The sequence below is a fragment of the Triticum aestivum genome, chromosome 6B (genome assembly GCF_018294505.1).
Source record: "Triticum aestivum cultivar Chinese Spring chromosome 6B, IWGSC CS RefSeq v2.1, whole genome shotgun sequence".
NCBI lineage: Eukaryota > Viridiplantae > Streptophyta > Magnoliopsida > Poales > Poaceae > Triticum > Triticum aestivum.
Window position 1 is genome coordinate 660910604 of NC_057810.1, and position 18455 is coordinate 660929058.

Sequence of the window (18455 nt, forward strand, 5' to 3'; positions counted from 1 at the left end):
TTATAGATACGACGAAGACGTATCAGTCTGCATCTCGAAGAAGAGGGCCACCCGCTAGTGGCTGTTATCCATATCGTGTTCTTGTTCCCTCTTCATCTCGAGGGGCTTTGCCTTGGTGGTCTGACGTGGACCTATGCCTGGGTCGCCGAGAAGGCAGTGAGGCACCGACGGAATAGGATCCGGATCCCCTCCCAGGCGGGTGGCGCCATCCACGTCGGGCATGAAGAGAGCCGATGGGAAGGAGTAATAATGCTAAACATACAAAGAGTTACACGCAATTACACGCTGACTAGGATTTTTTTCATCTACTAACCAATCACAAACTTGCCCCCCTGATTTTCGGGGGGGGGGGGGTGAGCCGCCTCCTCATCTATTGACCAATCAAATTAACTCTTTTTATAAAATCTTGTTATAGACAGATGATTTGCAATACAATTGATTGATTGGGGTGCTTGTGCATGCATATATAATACAAGGGAAGGCCTCTATCTCAACTACACAAGACTACGAGGTGGGCCACAACTCCAATATACATGCAGTACAAAATACATACTCAACACCCCCCCCCCCCCCCGCAGTTGAAGCGTCGCCGGAGACACAGAGACTGGACCGAAACTCCTCGAAGACGGGAGTAGGCAATCCCTTAGTCATCACATCAGCAAACAGTTGCGTTGTCGGCACGTGGAGAACCCGAACACGGCCAAGGGCAACTTGCTCGTGCACAAAGTGAATATCGAGCTCAATATGCTTCGTCCGTCGATGGTGCACCGGGTTGGCAGAGAGGTAGACCGCGCTGACGTTATCATAGTAGACAAGAGTGGCCTTGTGAACATCACAAAGCAACTCCTGGAGCAGCTGACGTATCCAAGAGCACTCGACCACGGCATTAGCCACGGCGCGATACTCTGCCTCGGCGCTAGAGCGGGAGACCGTGGGCTGCCGCTTCGATGACCAAGAGATCAACAAGGGCCCAAGGTAGACGCAGTAGTCTGACGTAGAGCGTCGCGTGTCAGGGCAGCCAGCCCAGTCGGCATCCGAGTATGCCAGAGGCGGAGGCCGTCAGGGTGAGTCCCAAAGACATGGTGACGCGTATGTAACGGAGAATACGCTTCACCAGAGTCCAGTGAGAGTCACGCGGGGCGTGCATATGGAGGCACACCTGCTGGACAGCGTACTGCAGGTCGGGACGAGTCAGCGTCAGGTACTGTAAAGCACTAACAATAGAGCGATAAAACGCTCCATCGCACGCTAGAGACCCCTCGAGAGTAGAGAACTTCGCCTTCGTGTAGACAGGGGTGGGCGCCGGCTTGCAGTTAAGCATACCGGCACGCTCCAGGAGCTCGTGGCGTACTTCTGCTGATGCAGAAAGAAGCCGTCAGTCCGTCGGACCACCTCGATGCCGAGGAAGTAGTGCAGGGGCCCCAAGTCCTTGAGGGAGAACTCATCACGAAGACGAGCAGTCAGCCGCTGAAGGAGGTCGGGGGCGGACGCCGTGAGGATGATGTCGTCGACGTAGAGCAGCAGATATGCCGTGTCAACTCCCTGATGATACACGAAGAGTGAAGCATCGGAGCGAGTGGGCCGAAATCCGAGAGACTGCAGGAAGGCTGCGATACGCTGGTACCAAGCCCGAGGTGCCTGCTTCAACCCATAAATAGAACAGGAGAGCAAGCACACGAAGTCGGGGTGCTCGGCATCGACGAAACCAGTGGGCTGCTCACAGAACACCTGCTCGGCGAGATGGCCGTGCAAGAAGGCGTTGGAGACATCCAACTGATGCACAGGCCAGGCGCGCGAGACCGCCAGCTGAAGCACGGCGCGAATCATGCCCGGTTTCACAACCGGGGTGAAGGTGTCGGTGAAGTCCACTCCCGCATGCTGCCGAAAACCACGAACCACCCACCGAGCCTTGTAGCGCTCGAGAGAACCGTCCGGCGAGTCTTGTGGCGAAACACCCACTTGCCAGAGATGATGTTGGCACGAGGGGGTCGCGGAACAAGCTGCCACGTGCGGTTGCGCTGTAAGGCATCGAACTCCTCCTACATCGCAGCTAGCCAGTGGGGATCCCGAAGGGCAGCGCGGGCGGATGGGGACGGGTGATGGCGTCAAGTCGAGGCGGCGCACGCATAATTGTCGGCGGAGTAGCGCGTGTTGGGCCGAAGCACTCCTGCTTGGGCATGGGTAGTCACGCCAAGTGGTGGGGCAGCAGGGCCGGCGGGTGCCACGGCGGCAGGGGCCGTGGCGGCGGGGGCACCAGGTGCGGCGGCGGAGGCTGCGGCGGCGGTAGGGGCCGCGGTGGTAGCAGCGTCAGCCGAGCCGACGGCGGAAGAGGCGACGGGCGAGGGTGACATCGAGCCCGTCGCAGGGTGGGCGGGCGGGGTGCCGGGCTCAACCTCGTATGAGGGAGACGGGGACCCGGGGGCCCGCTCGGACTCAACCTCAGGGGAGGGAGTCTCGAAGCCAGGTGGTGGCGGCAGAGGGCGTCGTGCCGGGGGAGCCGCTGGGGGATGCCGCCGCGCATCGCTCCATGAAGGGGGCGCGGGGGCCGGAGCCGAAGGAACCTGAAAAAAAGGGAACACCGTCTTGACAAAGTACACATGCCTCGAGGTGTACACACGATGAGTGACAGGATCATAGCACCGGTAACCTTTGGTGTTAGGAGGGTAGCCAAGGAATATGCATGGGACGGATCGTGGTGCGAGCTTGTGTGGCGTGGTGGACGCGGTGCTAGGATAACAGAGACACCCGAAGATGCGGAGACCATCATAGGACGATGGTGTACCGAAGAGAAGGTGGTGAGGGGCGTAGTTCCACCGAGGATGACACGGACGAATGTTAACTAAGAGAGTGGCAGTAGCGAGGGCATCGGGCCAAAACCGAGCGGGCACGTTAGAGTGAAAGAGTAACATGCGAACGCAGTCATTAAGAGTGCGGAGAATGCGCTCGGCGCGGCCGTTCTGCTGGGAAGTCTAGGGGCAAGTCGGACGGAAGGTGGTTCCGTGAGAGGCGAGAAGTGTGCGAAAAGCAACGTTGTCAAACTCTTTTCCGTTATCAGTTTGGAGTGCGAGTATGGGGCGACCGAACTGGGTGGTGACATAGGAATAAAAGGCGGTGAGTGTGGCTAAAGACTCGGATTTACGACAAAGGGGAAAAGTCCACACATAATGAAAGTAATCATTTAAAATCACCAAGTAGTAAAGATAGCCCGTGTTACTCGCAACGGGAGAGGTCCAAACATCACTATGCAGTAATTGAAACGGAAAAGGGAAGACGAATGTGCTTGCCTAAGCGACAAGCCTCATAAGAGTGCTCGTCGAGCTTATCACATGAGAAAGAGAAACTCCTAAGAATTTGACGTAAGACGGTGTGGTTGGGGTGACCCAAGCGAGCGTGCCAAAGGTCAACGCCGGCGGCAAGGGCGACAGGTGCGGAGGTGGAGGCGCCGGCGTGCACAGGGTAGAGCTCATCAAGACTGTCACATCGGTGAAGGACCATCCGGGTACGGGCGTCTTTCACAGAAATGCCAACACCGTCAAATTCAACAGTAAGTGGGTTCTCACAAGTAAGATGACGAACGGAAACTAGGTTCATGACTAAATCAGGTGAAACAAGGACATTAGACATAGTGATGGGTGTGGAAGTGGAGAGAAAGCTAGTGCTACCGATATGAGTAATAGGTAAGGAGGAGCCATTGCTGACAGTGATACGAGTGGGTGTGTGAACGGGAGTGGAGGAGGTTAGGTTACCGGGATGAGCTGCCATGTGCATAGTAGCACCTGAGTCCATGTACCAGCCGCCTCCAACGACAGAGCTACTCGGCGACAGCGCAGAGTGCTAGGCGACGAGGAGGGTGGGGTCCCAGGGCACAGGTACCGGCGGCGGCGGGAGGCCACCGTAGGACGGCGCTGGGACGGGCGGGCCATAACCACCGAGGGGCGGCAGCGCAAGGAGGGTGATGTAGCTGGCGCCAGTCGGCTGGAAGGGCGCGCCGATGAACGTCTGCTGGCCAGCGGGGAAAGCCGGCTGATAGTGCCCCCCCCCCCCCCGGCGTCCTGAGCCCACTGCTGCTACAGGCGGCGGCGACCGCCGCCACGCCGGTTGCGTCGGCCCCCTCCCCCGTGCCGGTGCTGCGGGGGAGGCGCTGGTGGCGACAACGGGTAAGGGCATCTCCAGCCGTTGAGCCCCCCGAGAGGCATTTTTTCTGCCTCCTGGGGGGCTGCCGGCGAATTTTTTTGCCTGGGGGTAAATATTTATCCACTCATTGCCCGCACCCAGCCACCATCACCACGCGAACCGCCCTGGCTAGCGGATCGCCTGCTCGGTGGCAATGAAGCACGGCCACGGCGCGTGCGCGGCGCTGCTGAACCCGTCAGCGGCGGAGCACATGGTGTGGCCATCGCCGCTCAAGTTCATCGGCGAGCCGCGGGCGGACGCGAGGGCATTCCTGGAGGTGGCAAGAGGCAGCCCTTGCCGAGGCCAACAGGGAGCGGGAGAAGAAGATCCTGGGCAGCAAGTACTCGAACTCCTCGCCGATACAAGGTCAGAGGCGTGCAGCTCGCGCTCTGCTGCCACAGCAAGCCCAACCCGATACAAGAAGCCACGCTCGAGCAGCAGCGAGGTGAGACGGCCACGCCCGCGGGATCCGGCCGGAGAGGCGAGCTCGGGTGGCAAGGAGGAAGGCGGCGGGGCTGCGGGTGGACGGTACGCCGCCGCCCAGGAATCAGAGGAGCGGCACCAGGATCTTGGCGGCGTCCGGGGCGTTCTCGACGGCACGACCGTCGTCTACTTCAGCTACATCGGCGACGACTCCGTGTCCACCATGGCCGAGAAGATCCGGGACCCTGCCCGCGCGCTACCCATCGGCATCGTCGGCTCCGTGCTCAATGTCTCCACTGCTCGTAGGTGGTGAAGGCGTGCACCGCCGCCGTCACATGCTCGTGCTCCAGGGCACTGGCCTCGGCTACTCGTGGGAGGTGGGAGGCGCTCGTGGGGACGGCGCAAGAGGGAGCGGGTCCGGCGCAGCTCGACGTCGTCGGCGAGGCGTTCTGTGCGGGCAGGAGTTGGTGGGGGAGAGAAAGAGAAAAGAGATCACGTGGGTGGGCCTGAAGGAAAAGTGAGGAGAGAGAGGGAGTGGGAGGCTGACAATGGGCCCAAAGCAACTAAAGTAGTCTCTCTCCTCCCCCAGCTGCCCCCGGGATCCTGGGAATGGGATGAGAGCGCCGGCCATAGTTTTGGCCAAATCCAGCGATATTTGTGTTCCTGGGGGCGCGAGTGGGAACTTTTTTGGCCGCCGGCGCTGGAAAAGTGCTCTTGGGGGCCTTCCTGGGGGGACGGGTGGAGATGCCCTAACACCCGGCGGGTGCGGGAGGACGCGACTGGATCGACGCGGCCGGTAGAGTGGTTCCACCACAGATGGTGAAGTAGCCCGGAAAGTCCATGGAAGGCGTCAGAAGCGGCGGGAAGAGGAAGGGGCGGCGGCGGCGGCGGCGCGAGCGGGAAGGCGCGGCGGCAGCGGTGAGGGGGAGCGGCGACAGCGGCGACGCACGCAGGCAGGCGCGGCACGGGCGGCGGCGGCACGCGCAGGGAGGCGCGGCGCGGCGGCGGTGGTGGGGAGCGGCCGCGGGGGTAGGCGCTGCGGGGCGGCGGCGGCACGCGGGGAAGCGTTGCGCGGCGGTTTTGTGAGGAGGTGGTAGCGGCTGCAGCGAGAAGGCACGGCGGCTGAGGAAAGCGGCAGATGCACGCGGCGACAGAAAAAGGCAGCGGTGCGATGGAAAGCTAGCTAGCGAAGCTAGCGATGGAAACCTAGCTAGCCAACGGTCAACGCGGTCGCGGCGTGACGAGCGGAGAAGCGGCACGGGGCGCGCAGGGTGCGGAAGCGAGGATGGGGTGCGGCGCCGGCGGCGCGGCGGTGGCTGACCCTAGGGTTAGACCGGAGAGGATGATACCATGTAGACAGATGATTTGCAATACAGTTGATTGATTGGGGTGTTGGTGCACGCATATATAATACAAGGGAAGGCCTCTATCTCAACTACATAAGACTAGGAGGTGGGCCACAACTCCAATAGACTCGGGAAGGAGGGGAGGTGAACATCAGTACAGACACAAGCGCTCATATACACGCGCATACGCTCATCCCTATGAACGCACACACGCACACCCTACCCCTATGAGCACCTCCGAAAGACTGAGCCGGCATATCATCTTGAGATTTACAAAGTCACCGTAGGCGCCTCGTCGTCAACGGGAACGTCTCCTTCCACTGAATGCGCATCGCCGAAAATCCTGAAATAAATTCAGAAATAAATGCGAGCACCAGGATTTGAACCCTGGTGGGCTGGGGATACCACAGTCCCTCTAACCATCTAATCATAGGTTGGTTCGCGGAGACGTGCTTACTTGGGTGGTTCTTCTCCACCGGTTTTGTGTTGCATTGCGAGCACGGATATAGGAAAGAAATCGGTGGATTGATTCCTTCCCTCGGTGGTGTGGAATGAAACGAGGAAAAGATCAATCGAGGGGGAGTCCTGTCGATCGATGGGAGGAGTACGAGCGTTGTTTGGATAGGGCGTATGTACACAATCTGTTCTCTATAAACCAGGAAAACGGTTCAACAGACTAAAATCTTGTTTGGCTACGATCACTAATCCACGTATATAGAAAACTTGGTTCTCCAAAACCCTGGATTTCAGGTTTGTGGGAAATCTACTATTATCCGTTTTCCAAAATCGCGATCGCTATATACGTGATCGTAACTGCTTCCCCCTCCGACGGCTCGTTTCCCTACAGCTTCGTGGCGCCAGTTTTGCGTTTTCTGCCGCTCACCTCCAGCTCCGACATGGCCGCCGTCAGGTGGCCGGCGTCGAGCATTCCCTTGAGATCTGCACTACCTGGTACGGATGCGCCTGGACGGCCAGCGTCTGAGGGGCGGCGGACCTGCGAATCAACTCGACCCGCGCTGAACCTATTTGGTGCCGAGAGGGATGCTCTGGACGTCCGGCATCGAGGCGCGGCGGACATACCGGATGAGCTCGAGGAGCAGTTCTCCCCGCGCAGATCCTATGCGGGGCCGACAAGGGATGTTCCTGGACAGCTAGCGTCGAGGGGCGGTGGACCTGCGGGATGCACTCGAGGAGCGGCTCCCCAAGCAGAACCTATGCGGGCCGACGAGGGGCGCTCCTGTACAGCAAGCGCCGAGGGGCGGCAGACTGCGGGATGAGCGTGAGCAGAAGCTCTCCTTGTTTAGAGCCTATGGGCGACCAGGGAAGCCTCTCTGCGCGAACTCGTCGAGGCCGTCCCGTTGGGAGGAGTGCACCGGCATCGCAAAACAAGGGGAGAAGTGCACCGGCGTCTACGGGCTGAGAACGAACTACAGAAGAAGAATCGCAGGTGGATCTTGCGAAGCCATCAGCAATGGCCAAAATTGGGGTTAGTAAGGGCATGTACAATGGTTCTATCTTAGCAATGCCACGTAGGATAAATGATGGGGTGGAAGAGAGAGAAATCATAAGAAAAGGCGTGTCTTCTCTTATTTAAGAGAAGACAAAAAATGATCTCTTAGCTCAATATGTCTCACCATGTTTTTAGGAATAGCTAGTTATTTAAGATAAGGATAAGAGATGACCCATTATATATACCTATTTTTGTCATCTTTAAATTACATGCAAGACTTACGATAAGACTACCTTATCAACCATTGTACATGCTTTAAGAGAGAGAGGGTCACGGAAGGAAGCTAATCGTTATCTATCCAAACAAGGAAATACACAAGCCAGTTTTACCCTTTTCCAAACCCAAACGTGTTATTGTGTAAATCGGTAATCCAAAAATCAATTAGCAAAACTGATTTAATCCAAAAATCAATTAGCAAAACTGATTTTGCTAAAATCTTGGTACAAACTCGATTTTCCATATACCGCCTCTTATCCAAACAAGAGAAAATGAAAGAGTGGATGATGCGAAGTCTGTTTGCTGAAGGTTTGCATCATCCACTCTTTGTGCATCATAATTTTGTGCAAAGAACTCCATTACCGTCAACGTCATTCCAGCAACACGATGATGCAGAAGCGAAGTTATCCTCCTTTTAAAAACCCAATGTAATTCAAGGTAAACAGTAGCATGTTATTATTATTACATATCTTCGTCACTTGTAGTTGTAAGCTCAAATAAACCACTGACGTATATAATGGAAATAAATATTCGAGCTCACATATATGATTGTTCAAAAAATATGGGAATATGTGAAACCTGTATATAGCACGTACACTGAATCACATACATACATACAAATGTATTAACAAGCAAGTCTAAGATCGGCCGATCGAAACATACATGCGTAGTATATCAACACTATCAATTGGACCATTGCAATGTACGTATGTATGAGTAGCACACAAACTATTATTGATCATACCCTAAAACGAAATCCTGCAGATTCATTGAGTTTCCACCTTGGAGCTGGAGCTGCTGGCCGCCGGTCGTAGGAACATAGTGATCGCAAGACGCCATCCACGTGGAGAACTTCTCGTCGGCACCAACGACGGCGCCGCCATCCGGGCACTGCAGCTCCGGCAGGGGAGGAACTCCGCCTTGAAAGGCTCCGGCCGCGGCAAGCTGCTTGCTGTAGAGGAAGTCGTACAGCTCGTCGACGTGGCCGTAGCCGAAGCCACCGCCTACCATTGACGCCGAGCTCATCTCGACGGTACTGGCCACTCCAGCGGCCTCGCCGGCAGCAGAGCCAAACCCTAGCTTGGAGGCGGATCGCTCCTCGAAACCGCCCGGCACCGGCATGTCGTAGCTCGCTCCAGCGGAAGGGTTTAGCTGTTGCTCGGCTTCCACGACGTCCGCGGCAGCAAGGGAGTGACCGTGACTGACAGTCGTCATGGCAACCGCGTCCGTCGGTGGCTCGAGCTTCGGCCACTGCGGCGGCGCGTTGCTGGCGCCGCAGCCAAACGCGCTGTAGAGTCCCTGCAGGCGCATGTGGAGCTGGATCCGCTCCAGCGCTGACGAGCTGAGTGCCGCGGTGGTGCCGCTAGCGTTCCCGCTGCTGCTGGCGCTGCCGCCGCCCGCCGCCAGGTAGGAGTAGGGCATCGGCGCGTCTTGGTTGGCGCGCTGCAGGCGGCGGGACGGCGCGCGCTTGCCGAGGAGCTTCTTCTTGAGCTTGGTGTTCCAGTAGTTCTTGATGTCGTTGTCCGTTCTGCCCGGCAGCTGCGCCGCGATGATCGACCACCTGAATCCATGGTCCATCCATGCGTTAATTAGTAGCATTTCTAGTGTAAGAGGTCGATCAATCGATGTGATTTTGATGGATCAGGAGAAGTTGAAGGGGAACTTTTACGGTGGAGATTAATTACTAGAACGTGTTGCATGCGATGAGGAAGAGGAAATTGAGGTTAGGTAACTAATTGATTACCTGCTGCCGATGCTAATGTAGAGGCTGCAAATGATGTGTTCCTCTTCCTCTGTGAAGTCGCCGTGCTTGATGTTTGGCCTCAGATAGTTGAGCCATCTGAGCCTACAGCTTTTGCCGCACCTCTTCAGCCCTGCACAACCAAACATTCATAGATCTTCAGTGACAATTTAGCAAGAACACATCTGTAAGGAAATTAATTACAAGAATAAATGTTTGAATTGTCAATACAAAAATTAATTATCTGATGATTGACATAGAAGTATTACAGAACTATAGCTAGCTAGTACTAACACACTAGGCATAGTACTGAAGATCACATGCCCTACAATAATTATCTGTGCATCAGTAAAGTAGTTAAGGCCTAATCACATGTTCTTACTTCATGCAATTACCATGATACATACTAGTTTCCATATTTTATAGTAGAAAGGAAAGTTGCTTCTTTGTCAAGATGATCGATCTCATCTAACTAGATCTGTCACCCTAGGACAAACAAATAGGCCAAACCATGGATGGAACATCATACTAGCTTTCTTTCCATCAAAAGTTTAAGAACAACTAACTGTAATTCCATTGGTTGCAACTGAAAACTACAGCTAGCTCGCTTGAATCAGGTACCAAACCCCAGGGTGGAACCATACAGATACTACCAACATTGGCTCTGGCTCAAGGTGTATAATTGAGAAAAGGGAGGTGGATGTGCTTAGAAAGCTGAAATCAACAGGACACAAATATATCTATCTAGCATGTAAAATGTCCCCTTTCAGATTGACCAAACGTGAAAAAGCATACAGTGGCGGTACTGGCTATGGCTGGTCGCTCCGGGCAGTAGCTAGGTAGCTATATCCATGTCTTGCAACATTAATGCCGGCCCATTTATGGGAAAGAGGAGACAGATCAGACTTGACCAAATCGAGGAGAGAGATGGGGGTGCAATTAACCACAAGATTAGGTTGGACTGTTCAAGGCAAGAGCGCGCTGGTCAATCATCAAAGGTCGGCACAACGGAAAAAGATGACCACCGGCCGGCCACCGCCCAGCGATATATGGTACTCAGGGGTTGAAGAAGAGAGAGACAAGAGGGGCGTACCGATCTTCTGCGGCAGGGCGATCCAGTTGCCGCCGGTGCCATTCTCGTCGATGTAGGCCTTGAGCTTGGCGTCCTCCTCCGGCGACCAGGGGCCCTTCTTCACCGTCGCCTTGTCGCAGCACGGCGCCCTCCCCATGGCCGCGCGCCTGGTGGGGGTGGGATCGCGGTCGATCGACCTCCTCTCCTCCTCTTCTTCCTCCTCCCGCCGCGACAGCGACGGCAAGCCGGCCGGAGAAGAGAGATCGGAGATCAACTGAGCTCGATCGAGCAGTAGAAGCGGCGGCGATCGATGTAGGTAGGAGCGTTGGACTGGGGCGGCTGCTGGTGTGTTGGACGACTGGGGATGGAGTGGTGACGGGTGTGTGGGTTTGGGAAGAGACGAGGAAGGCGATGTGGGGAGCTTTATAGCCGGGATCGCGCGGACAGCGGGAGAGAAACGCGGGGGCGCCTGGCTCTGGGCTCTGGCCGCGCGCCTTGCCTTGTGATGTGACGGTTGCTTCTGCAGGGACAACGGGGTCCGGTCCTCTCCTCGCCAGGGCTTCTGCTACCATGCACCATCCAGGATCTTCTCTGCCCAACAAACTCTGCATGCATGTACACCTTTTTTTTGAGAGAGAGAAGTGTGCATGTACACGTTTTGGTCACCATGGATGTGCATTTTGACGAGAAGAAAACAAATCTTGGCGTTTGGAAATGGTGGCATGAGAATTGTTCAATTGGTTTGGCTGTAGTGTGAGCAATACTCCGATGTTTGAGTCATGTAATTAATCTTATCACTCACCGGTTGTGATATTGATGTAATCTTTTGGCAAGGTGCTCATTTATGTGTTGTGGCATGTATGGAAAGAGAGGAATCGGAGGCTTTTCCAAAACGCCAGATGTTGCTTACCTCGTCAGGGAGGACCTTATCCAGTTGGGTTTACCTATGGCAAATGGCATGTAATTTCTAAAGCTTTTTCTGGTCTTGTAAATAAACTTCTCTACACTTTCTATTTTCGCCTATCTATATGAAATATGGCAGAGCGCCTGCCTTTTATCGTCAAAAAGAAATGTAGTGTCACTGTATGAAACTATTCTACTGCATTCTTTATTTTTGGTCAAAAGGTGTGAAATTTTTCTAGACTTTTCAGCATGATAGTGTTGATTTTACAGGATTTAAAAAATGTTGTACACTTTGAATTTTTTTGTCAAAATTTGACCAAAACGGGACTGAAATTGAATTTATGTCGTACTTTTAAATTTGTTTATCAACAAAGTGTGAAATTTTCCCAGATTGGTCAGCACAGCATGGTAGTGTTGATTTTACAGAATTTTGTTTAAAAAATCATGTACACTTTGATTCTTTTTGGTCAAAATTTGACCAAAGGGGGCTAAAATTGAATTCCTATCATACTTTTAAATCTGTTTGTCAACAAAGTGTGAAACTTTCCCCGATTGGTAACGATGGTAGTGTTAATTTTACAGAATGCTTTCAATCTTTTCTGAACACTTTGAATTTTTGTTCAAAATTTGACAAAAGGGGGCTGGAATTGAGTTTCTACTGTACTTTTAAACCTACAAGTCAAAAAAAAAGTGTGAAGATTTCCCAGATGTGTCAGCATGGCACTGTTGATTTTACAGATTTTTTCTACACTTCGAATTTTTCGTCAAAATTTGACCAAAGAGTGGGTGCTGACGTGGCGCGCTGATGTAGCTGATGCGGGCCATCAATTCGGTCAAATACCTGCCACGTATGCCAAACTCACCTTAGAGCAAGTGAGGGGGTAATTTGAACGGTTTTGATAGTTGTGTTCCAAGTTCTAGCCAGTATTGGAGTTCATGGTTGTAAATTAAACTAGGGCGTGAGTCCGGCCGGGTTGAAATATGCATTTCTCTCTTTGACAAAATTACTCTAACTTGGCCCGTTTGCATCATATGAGAGTTTGGCGGCATTGAGGATGTCGACCTCGGTCATTGGGGTGACGAGTTCTCTTCAACTTCGGCCGCCAGCGCATCCATGACATCCGTGGTTTTCGTCCGATTTTCTACTAATTAACTAAGGCATATATTTTACTTAAACAGGCAAAGCTTATTAACGGCCTTGGTCCTTTTCCTGATCTCCTTGTGTGTGTAAAATCCTGCATGGTTGGAAAACGAAAAAACATTTCAGCCTGAAGCGTTCATCCAAGTCATGCATGCTTGGAACACAAGCTAGCCTGCTCCCCTTGCTCTCCGCGCAACCGATCCTAGGTTAGGGACGTCTGGCTGGCGTGTGCGACGGCTACTAGACCTCATCTCGCACCCTTTTCTTCTCGCTGCCTGCCTACCTTTCCCCCAGATTTATTCCTGTCCCGAGACCTCATCGCATCTCCATGCCATTGACGAATTCCTCCTTCCCCTCTCTCCCCGGATCCAAGTCCAACACCGTATGCCCCTGGATCACACGACAGATGCATGAGCCTTCAGAGTTCAGACCTAACGCTCCGGTTGATATAGTAGTAGCAGATCACAGATGTCGCAACATGGGCTGGAGTGCCCGAGCGACTTTTAGGGCATCATCCCAGTCTGAAGACGTACCACTATACTATATCGCCACTGTTCTGTTCAAACGACGCATGCATTGACTAGCTATCACGTAGTATCACATGAGTAGATTATTGTTGCATTGGCAGATGGTCCAAGTAGCCGGGCTAGCCGAAGCAGCAGGAGGAGGTGTGCTAGTGCGTGTTTTCAACTACAGTAAATTAATTAATAACTTGACAAACACGTATGCGACGCAATGAGCTCACCACCATCGGCTACATATGCCTGTCCATACATCTACGAATGTTTCTGTTTAAACCAACCTGGGTTATTTTCTGCATGCGCGTACCTGTTGTTACCGCAGGGATCGATCAAAGAAGCCGCGTGCAACAACTAGAAATTTTACAACAAGTTGGCTGTCGATCTGGCCGCGGAAACCTTCGTGTACTTTCGATTGCGCGGATTTTTCCCGGCATTGTTGAATTGATCCAAATTGAGGTTCAGAGAATCTGTCAAGATCCAAGAAAAAGTAGAGATACCAGAGGCGAAATTAATATTGGGGTGAATATATTCACAAGAAACACAGGAACAGATTGGATGTTGTACATCTGTCGTGGGTATCCACCATAATATCTGGTTCTGACAAATCTGGCATGCTGCCTAAATCGACAGTTTCCAGTTAACCAGTTTGGGAGAGTTCTTGCACGTATGTATGTTGTTTGTTTTGACCGTCTCTTCACCCAGTAGTCCTCCATGCTGCAGGCTGCCCTGTTTTCTTGTACCACCTAACTAGCTTGGAAAATTTTGTCCGCCTATGGAATGCTAGCTGCATGTGTGTATGTGTGTGAGAGTGCTAGCGTCTAGGTACCCTAGAAGAAAAGGGAAGGGGGGAATAATTAACAATGGTTCAATTTCATGGGTAGCTGCAGGTAACTAACTATTTACAGTCATGTATATTCAACAACTCTAACTAACTAGTATCATCATTGGACAGTGATATAAAGAAAATCACCTACAAGTACAACCAAGACATGTGCATCCAAGTGAAGGGAACTAGTACTAATTATTTACTATGACAATTTTCATCTCAAGGACTAGCAGCTGGTTGAGTAGCCTTCAATTCCTTTGCTACCAATTTACCATGACATGACACTTAATCTTGAGGACTAGTAGCTGATTGAGCAGTATTCAATTCCATGCATCTAACTTTCTTTCAACTAATTGGCTCTCATTTGCTACTGTGTAGACAAGTGGCCAAGGTCCACCTCCAAATTTATGCACCAAGGAGGAAGGTCCAAGCAGGAAGGGGTTGAGAATTAATGGGAAAAGCTAGCACTTTACATTTCATATTATTAGCGCTAAACAAGTGTTAATCACGTTGGCGCGAAATCAAACTCTCACGCATTGACCTTAGCTTGATGAGTCATGGACGTTCTATTTCTTTTTCTAATAATCGGCGTACGGAGGTGCTAAGCCCACGACGACGATGCACACATCATAATCAACCACGACCCATCGGTCCCACCGTCAGCGACTCGAGGTGAAGCCGGCAATGGTAAATCGAACCGACGGGTGCAGAATGAGCCATCACCTTTTTCCGAAAAGGCAATCCGGGTTAATCCGGCATGATCAAGTCCACAGGATAGACTTTGTTAGCCCTAAAGCAAGGATGGCTTAAAATATGCACCCCTTCATATGGCAGCAAGGAGAAAGGACTGGAGGAGTCATTTGGGATTTTCCCGCTTGTCATTTCCTGCAAGGTCATATTCCCCATGCATACACGGCCCTTCCCTCGGCTGTCATCAGCAACTTGACACAGTCTTAAATCTTGGCATGAGGAAAAGAGAGATGAGCACAATGGGAAAAGTTGGGGAAAAGGCAGTGGGGGAGTAACCGGATATACATATCTTTGATGAGCCTCATTGGAGTCTAGCATTTGAAGCCATGCATGCATAATAGTAGTACTTGACCTAAAGAGAGGCCGTACCCCAAAGCAAAGTACATGATGCATGCACTGCTTATATTAAGGCACATTGCTAAAGCCATCAAAGGTGACCTACATGGTATGATTTGTGCCACAAGGGGAGAGGGGGAACTTGCCACCCAAAAATCCGCGGTGACATAACTCCTGTCACGAATTCCTTCAAATCTAAGATACTATGAACGCACATTTATTTTCCGTGGATACATATACATACACACCCCGTTGTCGTGCCGACACGGTTTCGCCAACACGGCACGAGTTTGGACGGCTGAGATGACAACGCGTGCCAGTGACATCGATTTCCGACCGGACAATTCGCGGCCAAGTAATATATGTATGTACCCTGTGAGCGACGGATAGATCGCGGAGTGCCGAAACATGTACATGGGTCCAAGAACAAGGCCTTGCAACTTTTAACTTTATCACCACCACCATCATGCACGTATCACATACGCCCTGTCAATCCGTTTCCCGGAAGTGATATTTATCTTTTTGGCGGTGTCCAAATATCAGGTGCCACGGGGGCTCATGGTTAGGAGAAAGCGCCACCCTTTCCCCCCGACAGGCTAGCCGGGGATTGGACCGGGCGTCAAGCCGAGCAGAGCACCTGTCTGTCCCTAGGCCCGCCCCCTGCTGCTCTCCTGCTGCTCCTGCTCGTATCATTGGCAAATGATGGCACAACGGCATGGCAAAAGGCTACTAGGACTAGTTCCTGCACTGCTGCACACTGACACTGCAATTTCACTGCCCTGACAGCCAGCAGTTGACGCTTGACACGGTGTCACGGTGGCCCATGTCACCAACCTAATTTATCAGCGCGCGCTCTTCCAGCAAGTGAATATATGTATAGAAAATTTTGGCCCGATAAAGGCATTTCTAACCGATCAGAGGAGTAAAAGTACGGTTTTACTCCTTTAACCAACACCTAGCCGATCCTTTATCCGCTGTAAGGGGGTAAAATTTTTACTCACTCCCCAAAATTCTTCTTGTATTTACTCCACCGCGCGGCGGCTGAGTAAAAGCTGCGCCTCTCCTCCACTGTCTCCCTCTTTCCTCCTGCGTCGCATCTGCGCCAGCACCGCCCCTCCCACCCCCCCGCCGGCACCCGCTCGCCACCGCGGAAGCTCCGTAGGCTCCGCCGATGTCCTCTACCACTTCGATTTGTGCCTCCTCGTCCCGTCGCCGGCGAAAAAGCGGTGGATCTGCAGCTGCTCCCGCCGCTGCCGGATTTGGCATTTCCGGCCGCTTGCGGCTGCTCCTTGCCATGGATTGGCCGGGAAGCGGACTGCACAACTCTGGCAATGCCTCCACGCCGCATGCAGGTACCGTCTCCTCCTCTAGCCAGATCTCTTCTGTCGGACGTTCGCCAGCACCAATTTACCTTCTTTGCATGCCACGTTTAAAAATGGGCACCTTTCTGCTGAAAGAAAAAATTAGTGTTACCTTCTCAACTGTTTCGTGTCAGTCATGACACCCCACATATATATAGGCACTTCGTGAGTTATCTATCTTCAGGTTTGTTGACGTACTCTCTCCGATACAAAATAAGTGTCGCAGTTTTGAACCAAGGTTAGTTCAACCCTCATTCAAAACTCGACACTTACTTATTACGGATTGGGGCGAGTACTTCAATAAAAGAGCACAAGGAAGACGCACACCTCACGCACACGCACGCAAGTCCAATGCAGTGCTCACGCTGGAGGCTGGAGCTCATGCACATAGATAGCGTACGTCCTGGCTAATCCATCGTCGGAAGCTGATCTGATCAACATCTACCCAGCTACATGGAGTCATGGACTCACCCCGGGTACAAACGCAGGCAGATCAGACGGGTCGCTGCCACCCTAGCTATGCTAGTGAAAAGGAGCTTGGCTTTTAACCTAGCCGCGGCACGTGTCGTGACGAGACCACGCTGGCGTGCCGGGGAAATCACACCCCGGAGATTCCCGTCGCTGCAACCATCGCGTTGCCGGCCATAGGAGATTGATTGGCAGTGGTACGTACAGGGAAAGGAAAAGGCCCTAGCTTTACCCCGCACGCAGCTGTTCAAATTCCGTCGCGTCGGATACGACCAAAGGGCCGGCGCCAAGCCACGCCTGAATATCCAATTCGGTTCGACGCCTTTTTTATGTGAGACATTCAGGAATTCAGGGTCAGCATTTGGGAGTTACTGCACAGGACCAGAGATCTTTCAGCCAATCTAATAAGTATTGTACTGTAGTTATTTGACTTTAGCCTGCCATGAACTGGATAGAGAGTAAACTGCCAACCTCTTGGAGCTGATAACATGAAGAGATTTGCTCCCCAAAAAAGGGGAGCAACTTTGCGTCTGCATTTTACCATGAACCATCTAGGAGGTGAAACCACCAACCTCCTAGTCATGAGGAGTTAAATCATGAACAATTCATGATGACATGAGATCTGATGGAGCGGTACAATTTTTCTCCGGCAACAGTGTCCACGGTACACGGAACCGCGGGCGTGAGGACACCTGCATGATCTAGGCAAAAGAGAACACAGTGCAAACACAACCCTCAAGTCCAGGAGACTGTGCGGGCACATTGTTGTGATGGCAAGGCTTGGAGCTGTCATTTCTGCATGCCTGAGAATGGCAAAAAACTGAGATAACCCGACTTCGCTCTTGGTAAGCAGGCACGTCGATCCATCGACTCACTCACATTGTCATCTAGAAGAAAAGCTGACAGTAAACGGGCACAGTAGAAATCATACAATTTGTATGAATTGCAATCAACAACAGATGCACGCATGCACGTTCAAGTCAATCGGGCTCCAGCCCGGCATGAACCCTAAGTTCATAGAGGGCTAGCTGGGTAGCCTGCTGTCGTGTCTCAGCCCAGCCGGCCAGCCAGCCAAGTATCAGCCGTGCCACACCTACCATCCATCCACACATGATGTGCCACACACACAATCACAATCACAATCAGGCAGCAGACCCTCCCCTCTGTCGTCTCTCCCGGGGCGCTTTTGACTTGTCACCTGCGCGCACAAACCCTGGGATAATGCCCAGCTCCTTCCAGGAGACAGATCACACAGACACACACACATACGGATCATTCTGAAATTCTCTTCTCCTCATGAAATTCCTCCTCCCGTTGAATCATGCATCTGCAAGGGGAGCGCAATGCGACGCGCAGAAGAGATCGAAAAGCGGCGACGGCCGACGACGATTTGTTTACGTGGTTTTGACTTTGGGTGCTGTTTTTTGGCGCTAAGATAATGCTAACATCCGGCTAATTGTGCGGTTTGGTGGGCAATGGTGACAGGCCCGGCTAATCAGTGGCGGAGAAAAGGCGTGACAATTGCCTACCCTAAAGCAGCCCCGCATGAGCCGTATGCCTGTCCTAAAATAGCTCGGGTACAGATGTACTTACCATAAGAGATGAGATGGTTAAGTACTAGGAGCAGTGTGTGACAAGTTAAATGGCACTGTCTGCAATGTCAACATG

At 52.5% G+C, this 18455-nt stretch overlaps 1 protein-coding gene across 1 annotated transcript; it reads right to left on the reverse strand.

The window, feature by feature from the left end:
- Nucleotides 1–8231: 8231 nt before the first annotated feature.
- On the reverse strand, nt 8232–10954 carry LOC123134754 (transcription factor MYB36). Its single transcript, XM_044553935.1, has 3 exons — nt 10503–10954; nt 9413–9542; nt 8232–9229 (listed from the first exon to the last, which is right to left on the reverse strand). Exons 1-3 carry the CDS (start codon nt 10636–10638, stop codon nt 8401–8403), a joined length of 1095 nt encoding a protein of 364 aa, XP_044409870.1. The 5' UTR covers nt 10639–10954; the 3' UTR covers nt 8232–8400.
- Nucleotides 10955–18455: the final 7501 nt, after the last annotated feature.